Source organism: Hemiscyllium ocellatum, chromosome 37 (assembly GCF_020745735.1).
Source record: "Hemiscyllium ocellatum isolate sHemOce1 chromosome 37, sHemOce1.pat.X.cur, whole genome shotgun sequence".
In the NCBI taxonomy this organism is placed as follows: Eukaryota; Metazoa; Chordata; class Chondrichthyes; order Orectolobiformes; family Hemiscylliidae; genus Hemiscyllium; species Hemiscyllium ocellatum.
The window spans coordinates 25,831,181-25,849,299 of NC_083437.1; the positions used below are offsets into that span (position 1 = coordinate 25,831,181).

The 18,119-nt window shown below is 51.3% G+C and overlaps 1 protein-coding gene across 3 annotated transcripts in view; it reads left to right on the forward strand.

Annotated features, from left to right (window-relative positions):
- Window positions 1-18,119, forward strand: part of LOC132833770 (tumor necrosis factor receptor superfamily member 1B-like) — a 38,699-nt gene that overhangs the window by 13,848 nt on the left and 6,732 nt on the right. The window contains exons 1-5 of one of the 3 annotated variants that reach the window (XM_060852312.1): window positions 509-698; window positions 1,128-1,227; window positions 12,171-12,299; window positions 13,004-13,153; window positions 13,285-13,378. In XM_060852312.1, coding sequence (XP_060708295.1) covers window positions 1,203-1,227; window positions 12,171-12,299; window positions 13,004-13,153; window positions 13,285-13,378 — 398 coding nt within the window. In that variant the 5' untranslated portion in view covers window positions 509-698; window positions 1,128-1,202. Of the gene's footprint in view, window positions 1-508; window positions 699-1,127; window positions 1,228-12,170; window positions 12,300-13,003; window positions 13,154-13,284; window positions 13,379-18,119 lie in introns of those variants that run through there. The other 2 variants (XM_060852311.1, XM_060852313.1) reach the window with 2 other exon arrangements.

Sequence of the window (18,119 nt, forward strand, 5' to 3'; positions counted from 1 at the left end):
TACAGGATTAACCATGCATGTACATGTACCGGAGATTGGTTAGCTCAGTTAGCAGGATGCTGAGAAGCAATGCAGAGGAACTTCAATGGTGTGGGTTGAATTCCTGCACCAGCTGAGGTTACCTTAAAGGCCCTGCCTTCTCAATCTCACCCCTTGCCTGAGACTTGGTGACCCTTAGGTTAAATCACCATAACACTTTAACTCTCCCTCCCACTCCGCCGAGGACATGCAGGTCCTTGGACTCCTCCACCGGCAGAACATAACAACACGACGGCTGGAGGAGGAGCACCTCATCTTCCGCCTGGGAACCCTCCAACCACAAGGAATGAACTCAGATTTCTCCAGTTTCCTCATTTCCCCTCCCCCCACCTTGTCTCAGTTGGTTCCCTCAACTCAGCACCGCCCTCCTAATCTTCTTCCTGACCTCTCCGCCCCCACCCCACTCCGGCCTATCACCCTCACCTTGACCTCCTTCCACCTATCACATCTCCATCGCCCCTCCCCCAAGTCCCTCCTCCCTACCTTTTATCTTAGCCTGCTTGGCACACTCTCCTCATTCCTGATGAAGGGCTTATGCCCGAAACGTCGAATTTCCTGTTCTTTGGATGCTGCCTAACCTGCTGTGCTTTAACCAGCAACACATTTTCAGCGTTAAATCACCATCAGTCAACACTCTCCAATGAGAGTCTTCTGGTCTGGTAGGACTATGGCAATTTGACCTTCCTGTGTTTGTGTTGGACTACCTGTGTTTGTCTTTACTGAATTACCTATGTCAATATCTGTTCTAAGGATTACCGTCCATCTGTCTGTCCATACTAGATTACTAATCAATATGTCTATACTGGATTACCTACCCAGTGTCTGTGTCTGAACCAGATCACCCAAGTGTACGTCTGTATTGAATTATCCACTCCCCATGCGCCAGTCCTGGATTACAGGTGCACATGCATGTGTGTCTCTCCCAGATTACCAGTGGGTCGCGTGTATTTTGTACTGGATTACCCATTTGTCTTTACTGAATTGTTTGTGCAATGTACTGGATAATTGATCTTGTGGCTGTTTTGCATTATCTGCTGTGTATCAGCATTATCGGTATTGGATTACCCATCTTGTGGCTGCATTTATAGGTTTACCCACCTTATAAAAGCGAATCATCAACCTGCCTGAATGAGACCTCTGAATACTTCGACTCGAGAATATCGATGTGCTGCACCAGGTGTTCACCAGGTAATTTTGTGCCCTTACCCATTGTCCCGTCTGCCTCTCTCTAAAACCCAGCATCTTCTTCTCATTCACACAATTTATTTAGCTTCTCTTCTTCACTCATGTTCCACTCCCATTGAGCTTTCCTAAGGTTTACCTGGTTAGATCATGGGGACAGATTGCATAAACTGACCTAATGTACTCCCTTAAGGTTACAGGATTGAGGAATGAATGATTTTAAATAGTTAAATGACATTTCATTCAGTGGGATACAGATGTACAGATACATTTGGACTTAAAGTGAAAATCCTGAAGAAATGTTTATATCCAAAGCTTTTGGTAAAATTATAATTCTCTCCTCCAAAAGACTGTGAATACTGAGGGCTAATTGGAGCTTTCAAGATTGGGGTGAATAGAATTTAGTTGAGTAGAGTATTGAAGGAAATGGAGCAAAGGTGGATAAATGGAGATATGCTCCAGATCAGTTGTGATCAAGTGAGATGACTGTGCAGACTGAACATATAGGATTTAGGTGCAGGAGGAAGCAATTCAGCCCTTCGAGCCTGTTCTGCTATTGAACACGGCCTTGGCTGATCTTATTCTGGTCTCCTCTCTACTTTCCTGCCTGCTCCCCATAGCCCTTTATCTTGCTTTTCATCAGAGATATGTCTTTTCTTTCCTTGAATCTGTTGATTGATACTCCCTCTCATTTTCTCTCTGCTGCCGTCTTTGTTTATTTCTCTCTATGTGTATGTCTCCAATTTCGCACTAAATGGTTTTGGGGAGTCAGGAGGTGAATTCCTAGCTGGGTTCCTAGCTTCTGACCTGATTTTGTAGCCACAGTGTTTACATAGCTATTCCAGTATGTTTCTGGTCAATGGTAAACCACAGATTGTTGATATGAGGGATTCAGTGATAGTTAGATTACCCATGATGGTCATGAATTATTACAATCACAGATTTTTGTTATGGTTGTTAATATGACATGGACATTGGTGGCTCCCTTTTAAAATAACATTTTCAACCTTTCAGGATTGTTTTCTTTGGCCCCTAGGGGATTGTTACTGATTCCAAGTATTACAGAAATCTAAATATAATGGGAAGAGTTGGCAAGCCAGTACACACACACACATACTCTCATTCTCTCTCTCTCTCTCTCTCTCTCTTCCCCCCCCCCCCCCCCCCCCCCCCCCCCCCACCATCTCTCTGATTATTGGAGTCAAGAAACAGGCTGAACATTTCTTTGTGGGCAGTATGTGGAGTGCTGTGCTCTCGGAGTATTCCCCAGTCAGAGCTAACTTGGTGCTAACACCTATAGAGAGTGCGTGTGGAAAGTGGAGGGCTACATTCAGGAAAAAAAGACCCGAGAAACATCTGTCTTGGTGTTGAAAGGATGTGTTTGGTGAAATGCTGGTTATTCTGCTCCTAGTACTGGATGTTTGAGGTGTAATAATGTCTCATTATACAAGGAGTGAGCCTCAATAGAGATGCAGTGTTTGTTGATGTTGAGCCTTTAGTTAAAAGCTGGAAACCAAAGACTGGGGTTTATGTAATGGGAAGTGGTGGAGATAGGAAGTATGATAACAACACAATGTTCAGAAATCAAATCAGTGACGCTTTCTTGTCCCGACGTAGGTCAAATGATTCAGATAACGAGAAAACAGCCTGTTTTGTCTGATTATCAAGGAAATCAGGTTATTTTGCTGACTTTTAAAGTCTGTACATGGCAGTGAGTTTGAGAATGAGAACAGTAACTGGGCAGCGAGAAGTTAATGCTTGTGAATTAAATCACTGAATCAATGTCCCTGCGGAATTAAACACAGAACCAGGACACAGTGTTCCATCAGATTAGCTCCATTTCAGGCAGGGAAGCTGGAGGTCAGATAATGTTCCTTTACAATTCTCTATAGGCCCCTTCAGGAAGGAGGTTTTAAATAAACAAACAAAGTCTTTAGTGACATGTTTCAGACCCATTTCTGTCTCACCCTCCGCATTCATTGAACGGTTCTGAAAGAGAAAAGGTTTATGATCAAATATTGGTAAGACCAGGATTATCCAGGGTTCATAATCAATTTTATTTAACGAACTATAATCCTAGCCCCTAACTTCCTACCCCTGGTTCCACACGCCCCTGCATCCTGAGGAAAATACAATCAGTAGGAAGCAGGAACCATACATGGCATGGTTCCATTGATCACAGGCTCCTCCAGGAGAGGAGGGGGGAGCTGAATCCAGGGAGAGTCAGCACCTTCTGGAGAGGGTGGCAAGATTATATTCCATGCAGTACCAGCAGGACTAGGGCACAGAAAGTTCAGGGAGTTGAAACTGTGTAACCAGGGCTCAATCCAGATTCACATTTGAGAATCTTTTATGATATCTGGTTGAAATGAATTTAAAGACTTCACATAATTCTGTTTGGTTAAAGTTCCAGAGTTAAAGGAATATTTAAAAAAAATACAAAAGGGGAACCTGACATAACAGGAGCATGTGGCTTGGGCCTTAGGGCAGAGTGAAGCCTGGGGACTGTGGGAATGGGAGCCCGGGGACTGTGGGGATGGGAGTCGAGGAGGACTGTGGGGACGGAAGCCTGGGGATCAGTGGGAATTGGAGCCTGGGGGTCAGTGGGGACTGGAGCCTGGGGGTCAGTGGGGACGGGAGCCCGGGGAGAGTGGGGACAGGAGCCCGGGGACAGTGGGGACGGGCACCCGGGGTCAGTGGGGATGGGCGCCCGGGGTCAGTGGGGACGGGCGCCCGGGGAGTGTGGGGACGGGAGCCCGGGGACAGTGGGGACAGGAGCCCGGGGTCAGTGGGGACAGGAGCGCGGGGACAGTGGGGACGGGCGCCCGGGGCCAGTGGGGATGGGAGCCCGGTAGGACAGTGGGGATGGGAGCCCGGGTATTGTGGGACTGGAGCCCGGGGACAGTGGGGTCGGGAGCCTGGGGAGTGTGGGGATTGGAGCCCAGGAGTCAGTGGGGTCGGGAGCCCGGGGAGAGTGGGGACAGGAGCCCGGGGAGAGTGGGGACAGGAGCCCGGGGAGAGTGGGGACAGGAGCCCAGGGACAGTGGGGATGGGTGCCCAGGGTCAGTGGGGACACGCGCCCGGGGCCAGTGGGAAAGAGAGCCCGGGGACTGTGGGGACGGGAGCCCAGGGACAGTGGGGACAGGAGCCCGGGATCAGTGGGGACAGGAGTGCGGGGACAGTGGGGACGGGCGCCCGGGGACAGTGGGGACAGGAGTGCGGGGACAGTGGGGATGGGCACCCGGGGTCAGTGGGGACGGGTGCCCAGGGACTGTGGGGACAGGAGCGCGGGGACAGTGGGGCGGGAGCCTGGGGACAGTGGGGACGGGAGCCCGGGGGTCAGTGGGGATGGGCACCCGGGGACAGTGGGGATGGGCGCCCTGGGTCAGTGGGGAGGGGAGCCCAGGGACTGTGGGGACAGGAGCGCGGGGACAGTGGGGCGGGAGCCTGGGGACAGTGGGGACGGGAGCCCGGGGGTCAGTGGGGACGGGAGCCCGGGGGTCAGTGGGGACAGGAGTGCGGGGACAGTGGGGATGGGCACCCGGGGTCAGTGGGGATGGGCGCCCGGGGTCAGTGGGGACAGGAGCCCAGGGACTGTGGGGACAGGAGCGCGGGGACAGTGGGGACGGGAGCCCGGGGACAGTGGGGACGGGAGCGCGGGGGTCAGTGGGGACGGGATCCTGGGGGTCAGTGGGGACAGGAGTGCGGGGACAGTGGGGATGGGCACCCGGGGTCAGTGGGGACGGGCGCCCGGGGACAGTGGGGACGGGCGCCCGGGGACAGTGGGGACAGGAGCGCGGGGACAGTGGGGACGGGAGCCCGGGGACAGTGGGGACAGGAGCCCGGGGTCAGTGGGGACAGGAGCGCGGGGACAGTGGGGACGGGAGCCCGGGGTCAGTGGGGACAGGAGTGCGGGGACAGTGGGGATGGGCACCCGGGGTCAGTGGGGACGGGCGCTCTGGGTCAATGGGGACGGGAGCCCAGGGACTGTGGGGACAGGAGCGCGGGGACAGTGGGGACGGGAGCCCGGGGGTCAGTGGGGACGGGAGCCTGGGGACAGTGGGGACGGGAGCCCGGGGGTCAGTGGGGACAGGAGCGCGGGGACAGTGGGGACGGGAGTGCGGGGACAGTGGGGACGGGAGCCCGGGGGTCAGTGGGGACAGGAGCGCGGGGACAGTGGGGACGGGAGCCTGGGGACAGTGGGGACGGGAGCCCGGGGGTCAGTGGGGACAGGAGCGCGGGGACAGTGGGGACGGGAGCGCGGGGACAGTGGGGACGGGAGCCCGGGGTCAGTGGGGACAGGAGCGCGGGGACAGTGGGGCGGGAGCCGAAGGGTCTGGGGACGGGAGCCCGGGCACTGTGAGGTCTGTGGGGACGGGAGCCCAGGGACAGTGGGGACTGGAGCCCGGGGTCAGTGGGGACGGGAGCCTGTGGACAGTGGGGACAGGAGCCCGGGGTCAGTGGGGACGGGAGCCCGGGGTCAGTGGGGACGGGAGCCCGGGGGCTGTGGGGACGGGAGCCCGGGGACAGTGACGATGGGAGCCCGGGGGCTGTGGGGACGGGAGCCCGGGGACAGTGGGGATGGGCACCCGGGGTCAGTGGGGACGGGCGCCCGGGGACAGTGGGGACAGGAGCCCGGGGACAGTGGGGTCGGGAGCCCGGGGACAGTGGGGACGGGAGCCCGGGGACAGTGGGGACAACGGGGACCCGGGGACATTGGGAAAGGGAGCCCAGGGACATTGCGGACGGAAGCCCAGGGTCAGTGGGGATTGGAGCCCGGGGGTCAGTGGGGATTTGAGACCAGGGGGTCAGTGGGGATTGGAGCCCGGGGGTCAGTATGGATTGTTGCCCGGGGACAGTGGGAGTGGGAGCCCGGGGACAGTGGGGATTGGAGCTCAATGACAGTGGGGACGGGAGCCTGGGGGCTGTGGGGTCTGGAGCCCGGGGTCAGTGGGGACGGGAGCCCGGGGGTCAGTGGGGACGGGAGCCGGGGGTCAGTGGGGACGGGAGCCCGGGGACTGTGGGGATGGGAGCCCAGGGGTCAGTGAGGACGGGAGCCGGGGGTCAGTGGGGACGGGAGCCCAGGGTCAGTGGGGATGAGAGCCCGGGGACTGTGGGGTCTGGGGGCCCGGGGACAGTGTGGGTGGGAGCCCGGGGACAGTGGAGTCTGGGGGCCCGGGGACAGTGGGGTCTGGGGGCCCGGGGACTGTGGGGTCTGGGGGCCCGGGGACAGTGGGGACGGGAGCCCGGGGACAGTGGGGACAGAAGCCCGTGGTCTGTGGGGATGGGAGCCCGGGGTCTGTGGAGATTGGTGCTAGAGGACAGTGGGGCTTGGAGCCCGGGGGTCAGTGGGGCTTGGAGCCCGGGGGTCAGTGGGGCTTGGAGCCCGGGGGTCAGTGGGGATTGGAGCCCGGGGGTCAGTGGGGATTGGAGATCGGGGGTCAGTGGGGATTGGAGATCGGGGGTCAGTGGGGATTAGAGCCAGGGGTCAGTGGGGATTGGAGACCGGGGGTCAGTGGGGATTGGAGCCGGGGGTCAGTGGGGATTGGAGCCTGGGTCACGGTTAGGTTTGAGCCTCAGGGCAGGCTGGAGATTGGACCTGCTGTTCAGAGTAGGATGGGAATGAGTTTGGGCCCAGGGCTAGGGTTGGGGATTTAGTGAAAAGAAGAATGAAGTATCATGGATAGGTTGGAAGTGAGGGCCCAGTGTTACGTGATGGAAGGGGAGTTTGTTAAGATGGGATGAGTGGCAGCTGACTGCGCTGTGATTGCTGGAATTGAAGGGATCCGAGATCTGGATGCCGATGGTAGGGCACAGATCTAGGGTAGAATGAGTCACTCAGTCGTGTGTTGAAAATAGTTTCATCTGGAACCGAAGCAATAACCGCTCATCGGCTCCAGTAGCAGTTACTTGCGCTGATTTCACTGTGTGAGGTAATTGTCGATCTCCTCATAGCACGTTTTCCATTCCTACCCCTCTCCCCACCCCCACACATCCTGGCTAATTGCACCCACAGCTCACCACACCATATTGTAGGCAAATCACTTAGTTGTTTCAAATGTAGTGAAACATTGTGTTTCGAGTCTGAATTTAATTATCGGGCAACGCAAGGACCCGGTATGAAAGATAGAGACTGCAGTTTATTTTTTATGAAAGGAAAATATTAACATTATATTTGCCGTAATAATAATTGTGGTTAGCAGGGCTCACAATATAAACTGTAAAACGAACAGGAACTGCATTCACACAGGCACAATTGAACATTGTAATATGAAAGATTATTTTTCTCAATGATGCCCTGTTCCTGCTGCAATCTTCACAATAGTATCAGTTCGACTTGAGATAACATTGAGATTGTGTAATATTCGCACGTTATTATTTATGTAAGAATCAATGGAAAGATCAACCTCACGCAGTCAGGATTGGTTGTGGTTTTAACAGTTATTCGTGCTGAACACTTTCGGCTCCGAAAAAAATGAAAACTTCCTCAAAAGAAATTAAAAATTCTATATTTGAAATTACTTCTAATGGAATGAATCCCGGCATTTGTAAGTTTTTAATTTATTTTGAGGAAGTTTTAATTTTTGTGTTTCTCCTTAGTTCATGGTGATGTGCTAAACATTATTCCTGTACAATGACATATATTTGATATATATATTTCCTGCATTTTACTTATCTACAAAAAAACTCGAGTACAAGGCTACAGAAGCTACGTTGCAGTTATACAAAACCCTGGTTAGATCCCAGTTGAAGTGGTGTGAGCAGAGCTGGACACCACTCCTGGGGAAGGATATATGACCTTAGAAGGAGTACTGCATATATTTACAAGAATGATACCTGGCCTTTAGGGATTAAGTTATATGGGGTGATTATACAAATTAGGCCTGCTCTCTGGAAGTTAGAAGGCTAAAGGTTGATCTCATTGATGTCTTCAAGATATTAGCAGCAAGATACAGGGTTGACAAAGTTAAATTATTTCTTCTGGTTGGAGATTCTAGACTCTGAGACATAGTTTGAGAATTATGGCCAGGTTGTTCAAGGGAGATATTAGGAAGCTCTTGTACACAGAAAGGATGGTAGAAGTTTGGAATTCTCTTTCACAAATGGCAATGATGCATAGCTGATCAGTTGTTAATATTAAATTGGAGATGGGGTGGGGGGGGAGGGTCCAGAATGAGAGGGCATAGGTTAGGGTGAGAGAGGAAAGATATAAAAGGGACCTAAGGAGCAACTTTTTCACGCAGAGGGTGGTATGGGTATGGAATGAGCTGCCAGAGGAAGTGGTGAGGCTGGTACAATTGCAATATTTAAAAGGCATTTGGATGAGTATATGAATAGGAAGGGTTTGGAGGGATATGGGCAGGTGCTCGCAGGTGGGACTAGATTGAGTTGGGATATCTGGTCGGCTTAGACAGGTTGGACCAAAGTTTCTGTTTCCATGCTGTATGTCTCTATTACTTTCTGTATTTTTGTTAACCAAAAATATTAAGGGCTATGGGCAGAAAGCAGGTACAGAGGAACCTTGATTATCTGAGCTATTTTGTTCGGATAAGTGATTATTTGGTTAATTAATTCAATGCCTCTCCTCTGGGGCTCAGAGTTTTCTGAAGTTTCCTTTTTGCTTGCTCTGCCTGCCTAGCTCCCTCTCTCAGTCTCACGGTTTGTTTCTGAGCAGACTCTCATTTGTGCGTAAAGGACCTGCAGCATTGCTGAAGATTTTTTTTATTTCAAAAATATACTTTATTCATAAAATTATTTTGATATCTTTACAATTGGTGATGCCATACATACGTATACGTTCCATTTCTTTACATACCAAGATTGGAATTAATCATTCGTATATACAAGTCTGTACATTGACTATCCAGCTATTCTGCTGAGGCGTCAACAGAGCCCAATTACTGAGTGGGCCCCCGGTTCTTCTTTGGCAGGCAGACCTTACACGGTAGTCTTTCCCCACTGCGCCTTGGCGGCAGCTGCCCCAAACTTCAGCGCGTACCTCAACACGTAGTCCTGAACCTTGGAATGTGCCAGTCTGCAACACTCAGCCGGGGTCAGCTCCTTCAGCTGGAAGATCAACAGGTTTCAGACAGATCAAAGAGCATCTTTGACTGAGTTGATGATCCTCCAGGTGCAGTTGATGTTCGTCTCGGTGTGCATCCTGGGGAACAGACCGTAGAACCCGGAGTCCCACGTTACGGAGCTGCTTGGGACGAACCTCAACAAACATCACTGCATTCCTCTCCAGACTTCCTTTGCATAGGCACATTCCAGAAGGAGGTGTGTGACAGTCTTGCCCCCTCCGCAGCTGCTTCGAGGGCAGTGTGCGGTGCGGCTGAGAGTCCGGGCGTGCATAAAGGATCTCACAGGTGGAGCCCTTCTCACCACCAGCCAAGCCATGTCTTGGTGCTTGTTGGAAAGTTCTGGCGATGAGACATTCTGCCAAATGGCTTTGACAGTCTGCCCAGGGAACCGCTCGACAGGATCCACCCTCTCCTTTTCCCGAAGGGTCTCAAGGACAGTACATGCTGACCACTTCCTGATGGACTTGTGGTCAACGGTGTTTTTCTTCATAAATTTCTCCATGAAGGACAGGTGATACGGAACGGAGCTCCAGGGAAAGTATGAGGAGAGAGCAAGGGCAGGAGATCAGACATTTGGAGATGGTACCTGGGGTCCCATCAATGTCCAGGACTGTTCTTGGCAGCATTTCAGTAAGCTGAGTTCATTTTTAATCATTGTAACCAAAAGACACAATCAGTGTTGAAATGCCTCTTGATGTAATGTTTCTATTGGGAGCTGGAGATCTCCTTCAGATAATCACCAATTCAGATAATAGATATTTGGATAATCAAGGTTCCTCTGCATAAGGAGATTGGCCACAGGTCAGCCATGATCTCATTGAATGGTGGAACAGGCTCCAAAGAGCGTGTATAACCTACTGTTCCTATGTGTGAGAGATTTCTTTAGTGATTAGCTCCTTTGCCCTGTTCCTGATGCCACAAATCCCTTTAGAATGCCCGGAATTATAATTACCACGGCGTAGATAAAGAGGAAGCCTGCGTTTTAAAGCCTGATTAAATATTCCTGGCTGGTTTTCTGAGGGCAGTTGTACCATGGCCATTGACCACGTTATAGGCCATTCTATGCTAATGTCATCATGATGTAATGCCTGGCTGCAGTCTGTGGATCGAGTATGTGCATATCCATAGTATGAAATTTTGGGAGCTTAGGGTCGTCGGGAATGTGAGACGGTTCTGTGAGAATATCTAAACGTGCAAGCATGATATTCAACTTGTTATTTGTGATCTGAATGAACTGTAGTTGAGTTACAAACAATGGTGTTTCTGCGAATAATTATCAGATTGACTTAGCGCCACGTCAGACGTTAGGCTGTAATTCTATTTTCTGCTTCGTTTTCAAGACCTGTAGCTTGTTTTGCAATTTGGACAGTGCGGAATCTGCATCAGCGGCTCAGATCCGGATTGCACGGAAATGCAGAGTGTATCTGGCCTGGGCTTCAGGTTATATCTGGAGCACCAACTCGCTCCGAACCATCGGCCCGAGATTGTAATCTGTGAAACGCTAAAACCCATGGCCATCCCGGCCCGACAGCCCGAGCTCTGCACTTGGGCATGTACCCGCTAATCGTGAACTACAGTTGAAACCGCAGTGACGCTTTTCACAGAAACTGCCCGCAGGGTTTTTTTCCCCCCCCTTCATGTTCACTTCCTGTAAGAGAGCTGCAGTTTGTGGTGAAACACTGAACTGCGATGAGTAAGGAGGGCCTGGTGACTGTGCACGCTGCTCACACAGACCAGGAGCATGAGAAAACTTGCAGATTCAGGCGCCTTACACAAAGCTCTGATGAACTTCCTTCTCAGATCTCGCCGATTCTGTTACTCCTGCATGCCCTGATTTTTGATTTTGTCCTTGCATTACAAAGTGTTTAAAACTAACATTTGGATTGTTACAGTGTAAACTGTCCAGATACGGGGGAGGGGAACAACAAGGTTAAAACTTCCTGTGAATTTTTGTAGGAAGCTCTGTTGTCCAAACAGTGCCCGAGAGCTCGGTGACCCCCGGGCACACCTGAATTAGCTTCAGTTAACATCAAACATTAGCGCTTTAGCTGTCTGTGTCCTCCCTTTGTTGTCCACGGGCCCCAGCCTTGTCTCCTGTCTGCTTTCCCTGATCCAGCTTCCTATCTCCCCTCCCCCAGGACCTGAACCCGCGAGGCCTGGCCAATTGGAGTCGACGAAACAGTTTAGGTTAACAGAGAATAAACGTTTCCGAGCAGAGAGAGCCCGTGGTCAGGAAATGATGATTGAGCAACTGGAGCCAGAGAGGGTTCAGGATGAGATTTAGACTGAATTAAATCATAAACTTTGCAGCTGTGTTTATTTTCACAGATTTGGATCTGGCCAAATCCTGTTTGACAAAAAAGACATTAACCCTTTCAGGAGCCCAATGGGGATGTGGTACCTGGGACAATGGCTGGGCAGTCTCCCCTGGCCATCCTTTTTTGGCTGAGATCTTTGAAGTGGAAGGTCAGAGTGGGGTGAAAGGTCACAGTGGTGCCTTGCCCTCTGCTTGAATGAGATTAGATTAGATTCCCTACAGAGTGGAAACAGGCCCTTCGGCCCAACTAGTCCACACCGACCCTCCGAAGAGTAACCCACCCAGACCCATTTCCCTCTGACTAATGCACTTAACACTATGGGAAATTTAGCATGGCCAATTCACCTGACCTGCATATCTTTGGACTGTGGGTGGAAACCAGAGCACCCCTACGCAGACACGGGCAGAATGTGCAAACTCCACACAAACAGTTGTCTGAGGCTGGAATTGAACCCACGTCCAGTGGCTAACCACTGAGCCACCGTGCCGCCCAGAATAGTTAGACACTTCAGTTATACACGTGGCTGATGAGTTTTATTTGGTTTCAGGTATGAAGAGAGAAGCGCCGTGCACAGAGAAGACAAACACTAAGTGTCAGCCCTGTGGGCAGAACCAATACACTGCGTTCTGGAACATGCTGAAGAAATGCCTGTCCTGTCAAGTCCTCTGTAAAGAAGGTAGTTAGAGGAAAATCTCCCTCACTTCAGTGCCCTGGGCTATTCCGCAGAGAAATACTGGGGATTGAGCCACTGGGATTTGGGCTTGGATCAGATCAGATTTTATACAAATGCCCACGCTTGGGTTACTGATCTGGCAACCCTATCCCTGTGGGATCACTCACATCAGAGGGAGAGCAGTTGGAATTGGTGCTCATTGGGCAACAGAGGGGACGATCAGATTCACTGGGGTCAGAGCATTTCTGAGCAATTGAAAGATGGATATAACTGAACATCACTCACCAAGAAACTTTGCTAACAAACGGGATGTAATTTTGTATGTAATTTCCCTTGCACATTCACAAAAACGCCAGTGTTTCTGCCAACTAGGGAACCCATAACCCACAAATTCTACAACACAAACAATTGTCCTCTATCCCCATCCTGGTTAATCATTATAACCCACTGAGCTCTGAACCCCATCAAACCTTATGCCCTTTGAACTCACACCCTAATCCACCTTCCACACTGGGCATTGAACTGATGCTGCAAGATGTACTCTCTCACCATGGGGAAAGGGAGACTGTGGTTCCAGGCTGTGCTGTCCACGCCTGGTGTAACCCATCGAGCTCAGTTATCTCATGTTGTTGGGTAACTCTGATACAGCTCAGTCTGCACACTCACTGACCTCAGCTCCACCTTTCCATTCTCTCCCATTGTTATAGACCAGGACATGGTCCAAGACTGCACTCCAACCACCAAGAGAATCTGCCAGTGCAAACAAGGCCTGCACTGCATTGATTCCGCAAAGAATACGTGTAACCAGTGCCGGAGAAACACCGAATGCAAGGAGGGTCAGGGTGTCATTAAACCAGGTGAGATGATCTCCGAGCTGCTACTCTGTTTATGCTGTTTGCAGGGCTTTTCTGGGCTCGTGCAGGAATTGCCACCATTTCCTGTGATGGGATATTGTCACAAAAAATAACTTTGTGTTTACGCATCACAGGAACAAAAGATACGGATGTAGAATGTGCGCCATGTCCCCCTGGAACGTTCTCCAATAAGGTCTCTTCCACAGAGCCCTGCCAGCCACATGTTGAGTAAGTGTTTCCTTACTTACTTAGATAGGGGAGGTGATAGTCTATGGGGGAGGTGATGGCCTAGTGGTATACTAGCCAGCCTGTTAAACCAGATACGAGAGACATAGATAATGTTCTGGGGATCTGGGTTCAAATCTCATCATAGCAGATGGTAGAATTTGAATTCAATGCAAATCTGGAATGAAGGATCTAATGATGGCCATGAATCTATTGCCAATTGTTCCCACCTGGTTTAAGGAAGGAAACTGCCATCCTTACCTGGTCTGGCCTACATGTGACAGCAATGTGATTGGCACTTAACTACCCTCTGGTTAGGCAATAAATGCTGGTCTAGTCAGTGACACCCTCATCCTGTGAATGAACTTCTAAAAATTGATAAAATGACAAACACAGGCTCCTTCCTGGGAATGGAATTCTCTTTTCCCAGGGACCGACTGACAGCATCAAACACTCCTGAGACCGGTACAGCGTGGGTTAGATGCAGAGAAAAGCTAACTCTACTTTTTTTTCAATGAAAAATAAGGCACCCTTAAATTTTTAAACTGAAAGGAAAGTTCCCTCAACACTGTCCCCATCAAACACCCTCTGAGACACGAGCAGTATGTGGTCAAATATAGTGTAAGGCTCTCTCTACACTTTTATCATAACAGGAAGTCTAAAATAATCATGAACCAAATTAAAGTAACGGTGTCTGGACTATGAGGCTCCCCTGCTCCTACGGTGCCCGTCGGTCTCAAAAGGCCCTGACCGTGGCAGTGAGCACCATGTGCTCCTGTCCCTGGACACCCGAGTGCAGATGTAACTGCGAAAGAGGGATAGACAGTCAGCAACAGTGAGCCCCTCCAGAGCCTATTGCCTGGACCCTGTTGATGGCCACCTTGGCCAGACCCAGGAACAGGGTGGCACAGTGGTTAGCACTGCTGCCTCACAGCGCCTGAAGACCCGGGTTCAATTCCCGACTCAGGCGACTGACTGTGTGGAGTTTGCACGTTCTCCCCGTGTCTGCGTGGGTTTCCTCCGGGTGCTCCGGTTTCCTCCCACAGTCCAAAGATGTGCGGGTCAGGTGAATTGGCCATGCTAAATTGCCCGTAGTGTTAGGTAAGGGGTAATGTAGGGGTATGGGTGGGTTTCGCTTCGGCGGGTCGGTGTGGACTTGTTGGGCCGAAGGGCCTGTTTCCACACTGTAAGTCTAGTCTAGTCTAAAGACCCTTAGACTAGACCACCTCTGCCCGCACTGGGTGCCCGTACATCAGCAGCACAGAGCTGAGGTGCAACTGAAATTAAGGAGCAGTCCCATCAAAAAACTAAACCAGAAACATTCCACATAGACATGAATTACCATCTCTTCCAGGCTTCTAAAACCACACATGGCCTGGCATGTGGTGAACTTAGTCAATGTAAGATTGCACGGACCCCCCGTGTGCAGCACTATCAACCCCGATCCCCAGTAGAAAATGGAAGGAATCCCTTGTAGAGGGCTTTCATCTGGGGATCACTGCCATTGGAGGGCAAAACGTCACACCAAAGTGTATTCAGGCAGCGGGTGAAGGAGGGGAAGCGGGAAGTGGGCAGCAGCAGCCTGGACAGGAAACACTATTTGAAAGGACACAGGGAGGATTCCCCTAAGATAGCTCAGAACATGGGGCAGTGTGTTCAAAGGGAGAGTCTGATACGTGTGGCGCATGCTGAATTCTGGACAGACAGGGGTCAGTTTGTCAAGGAGCGGTCGAGGGGAAACAGACAGCCCTCTGGAAATAATCAATCACATCCTGGGATTGGGTGGGTGTTAGTACAAATGCTCTGGCCTGGGACGGTGTAGGACTGGTCTGGGTGGATCATATGACCCAACACCACACCAAGGTGAGTCGAAAACACTGTTGGCGAGGATTTTATAGTGTCCATGCTGAGGATGGAGACTGGGTGCCAATACTTTAACAAATGGAGATTCCCCCCTTCTTGAGCAATTGAGTAATGATGGCCCTGTGCCACGAAAGGGGCATCTCTCTGGTCACGATACATTTGCCCCGAGGCTGCAGGTCTTGCAGCATGACCTTCTTCTCTTTGTACACCCCCAGCAGGGCTAGGTCCACAGTGGACAGACTCCATGTCAAGCACCTCCTTCTCCAACTCCTCGATCCTGGATTTCTGCCTCTTTGTCGTCCCCATGTGCACTGCTGGCCGGAGACACAGACCTGAGTCTTGCCCACGTCCCACCATAGCCTCAAGGAGGGGAAGCCTCAAGATCTCCAGCTGGGAAAAGGGGGCCAGCAAGATAGCACCTCCCTCCCTCGCCCTTCCTTCCCCGATTTGGAGGCCAGGTGACTGATGTAGACCCCTCTCTGCCGCCCCAGGGCTCTGTTTCCTGATACAGTGTGCGTTTCTTGTTGGAGGCTCACCGTGTGCCCCCACTCTGAAGGATGTGAGGGTACACTCTGTCTCTTTGCTGCCATTGACTTTGGGGCTGCCTATGGATGTCTTCTTGTCACCAGTTTAACACCTATTGGACAGTGGAGGGACTGTTCTTTTACCCCTCCACTTACCGAGAGCATTGCAGAGGACCCCTTGGCATTGCCACCTCATGGTCCTGACCACTCCCAGGGCCACCAGTAGCTGCCCAGCAGATGGGACCAGCAGCAGTTAGGGAACCTCCAAAGTCCAACATCAATCAGACTCTGTCTCAGTGGATAAGGGGAAATTTGTCCACAAGCACCACATCTCCATCACCTCATCTAACTCGGTGCTCGTGATCGATGTTCCATCATCCTCCAATCTGATGTTCCGACTCCCAACCTTTCCCCTCCATTGATTGTTGGGAGTGGTCTCAGGTCAACAGTCAGACACAACCTTGCCTTGAGCCCACCCCCAGGGTCAACAGCAGGAGGATCCTCCACTGTGACCCCTGCAATTTCACCTAAATCATCAGAACCACTAGGTGGCAGCACCCCTCCATGTCAGGAAGAAATCCATATTTAGGGCAGAGGTGCCTGGCACAAAGGCCTGGGCGAGGGTTATGGGCACCACCCCTGACCTGTCCTCCCTAAGCTGGTGGAGATGGGGACAAGGAGCTTTGATGGAATGAAGGGCGGGATGTTTGACAAAATGACCCTCTGACCCATGACCTCAAGAAGGTCGATGGGCAGGGACCCCCCGCCAACAGTGATCCCCTTCTCCTGTGTGATGTTTGCTGCCCGCTCAGTCTTCAGGAAGAACACTACTTTCCCAAACATTCCCCCCCCCCCCGCCACCCAGCCAAGGCCACTACGGAAATATCAATGCTTATCTCAGAGGGGCTATAACCTTTCACCCTGAGCTGCTTGGTCATGAGGTCCGAGAGCAATGAGGCTCCCGAGGCGCAGGGGCTGCCCGCCATCCTGCCCACTGCATTAGTGCAGGACCCACTGTTGATGCTGATGGTCCGGCCACCGATATTCCCCCAAGGGACACCTCCCTCCCTTTTGCAAACAACACAAAGTCCTTCCCAGCACCACTCATTGGTCTAGTCCTTCAGCAGAACTGTTCTCACTTCCCAAGAGTTGGCCATTTACTACCGCCCAATCCACAGGCCCCAAAACAATGCCTTAATATGGAGGGCTCCAGTCAATAGCAGCGACAGGTAAGACTCCAAATTCCAGATTCCAACATCAGCAGAGCAAAACTAGCTCTAATTATTTAATCTGAAAGTAATGCTCTTTTTACACTGTCCCCCTCAAACACATCCAAGGCACAGGGATATCACAGGGTAGATAAAGAGTAAAGCTTGGTATATACTATTACAGTTAAATATTCCCAGGACAGATACAGCATGGGTTAGGTACAGAGTAAGGCTATTGCAGGACAGGTTAGAATATAGCTCACTGTCATATTTTTCAGTGCCTCATTGCTGCTGAGTGTGAGGTTGATGACTCAGTGCCAAATTGATACCTATTTTCTGTCTCGGAACACTTCAACCCCAGGGCATCAATGTGGACTTCAACAGTTTCCTCATTTCCCCTTCCCCCACCTCATCCTAGTTTCAAACTTCCAGCTCAGCACTGTCACCATGACTTGTCCGACCTGCCTAGCTCCTTTTCCAACTGTCCACTCCACCCTTTCCTCCCTGACCTATCACCTTCATCTCCTCCCCCACTCACCCATTGTACTCTATGCTACTCTCTCCCCACCCCCAACCTCCCCAAGCTTATCTCTCCACGCTTCAGTCGCTCTGCCTTTATTCCTGATGAAGGGCTTTTGCCTGAAACATCGATTTCGCTGCTCGTTGGATGCTGCCTGAACTACTGTGCTCTTCCAGCACCACTGATCCAGAATCTGGTTTCCAGCATCTGCAGTCATTGTTTTTACCTATTTTCTGTGCTGGTTTGGGGACTTATAGAATTGGCTGTGACTGTGTCAACCCATCTCACATGTACCTCTTTAATCCAAGCACTGAGCACCTTGGCTGCACCAACTATACATTTAACCATCACACTGTCTACTTTGTGTCTTTGTTGGGGGTGAATGGGTACAGCGTCTCCGAGTAGCTGGTGTGTTGATAGCTATCCTGAGCTAAGGAAGCTTGTTAAAACGTTCTTCCCCTGCAAACAGCTGTGCTGTCTGTCGCCATGTTACTGTTTGTGCGTTTAGCGATTGTAATATCACAATCCCATTGCAGACATTGGTTAGTGTTTCTGTAGCTCTGGCATCTGCTGGTGTCAATCACTGGCTAAAGCAGCCTTTGAGGGAGTTACCATGGTTAATGCAGTTG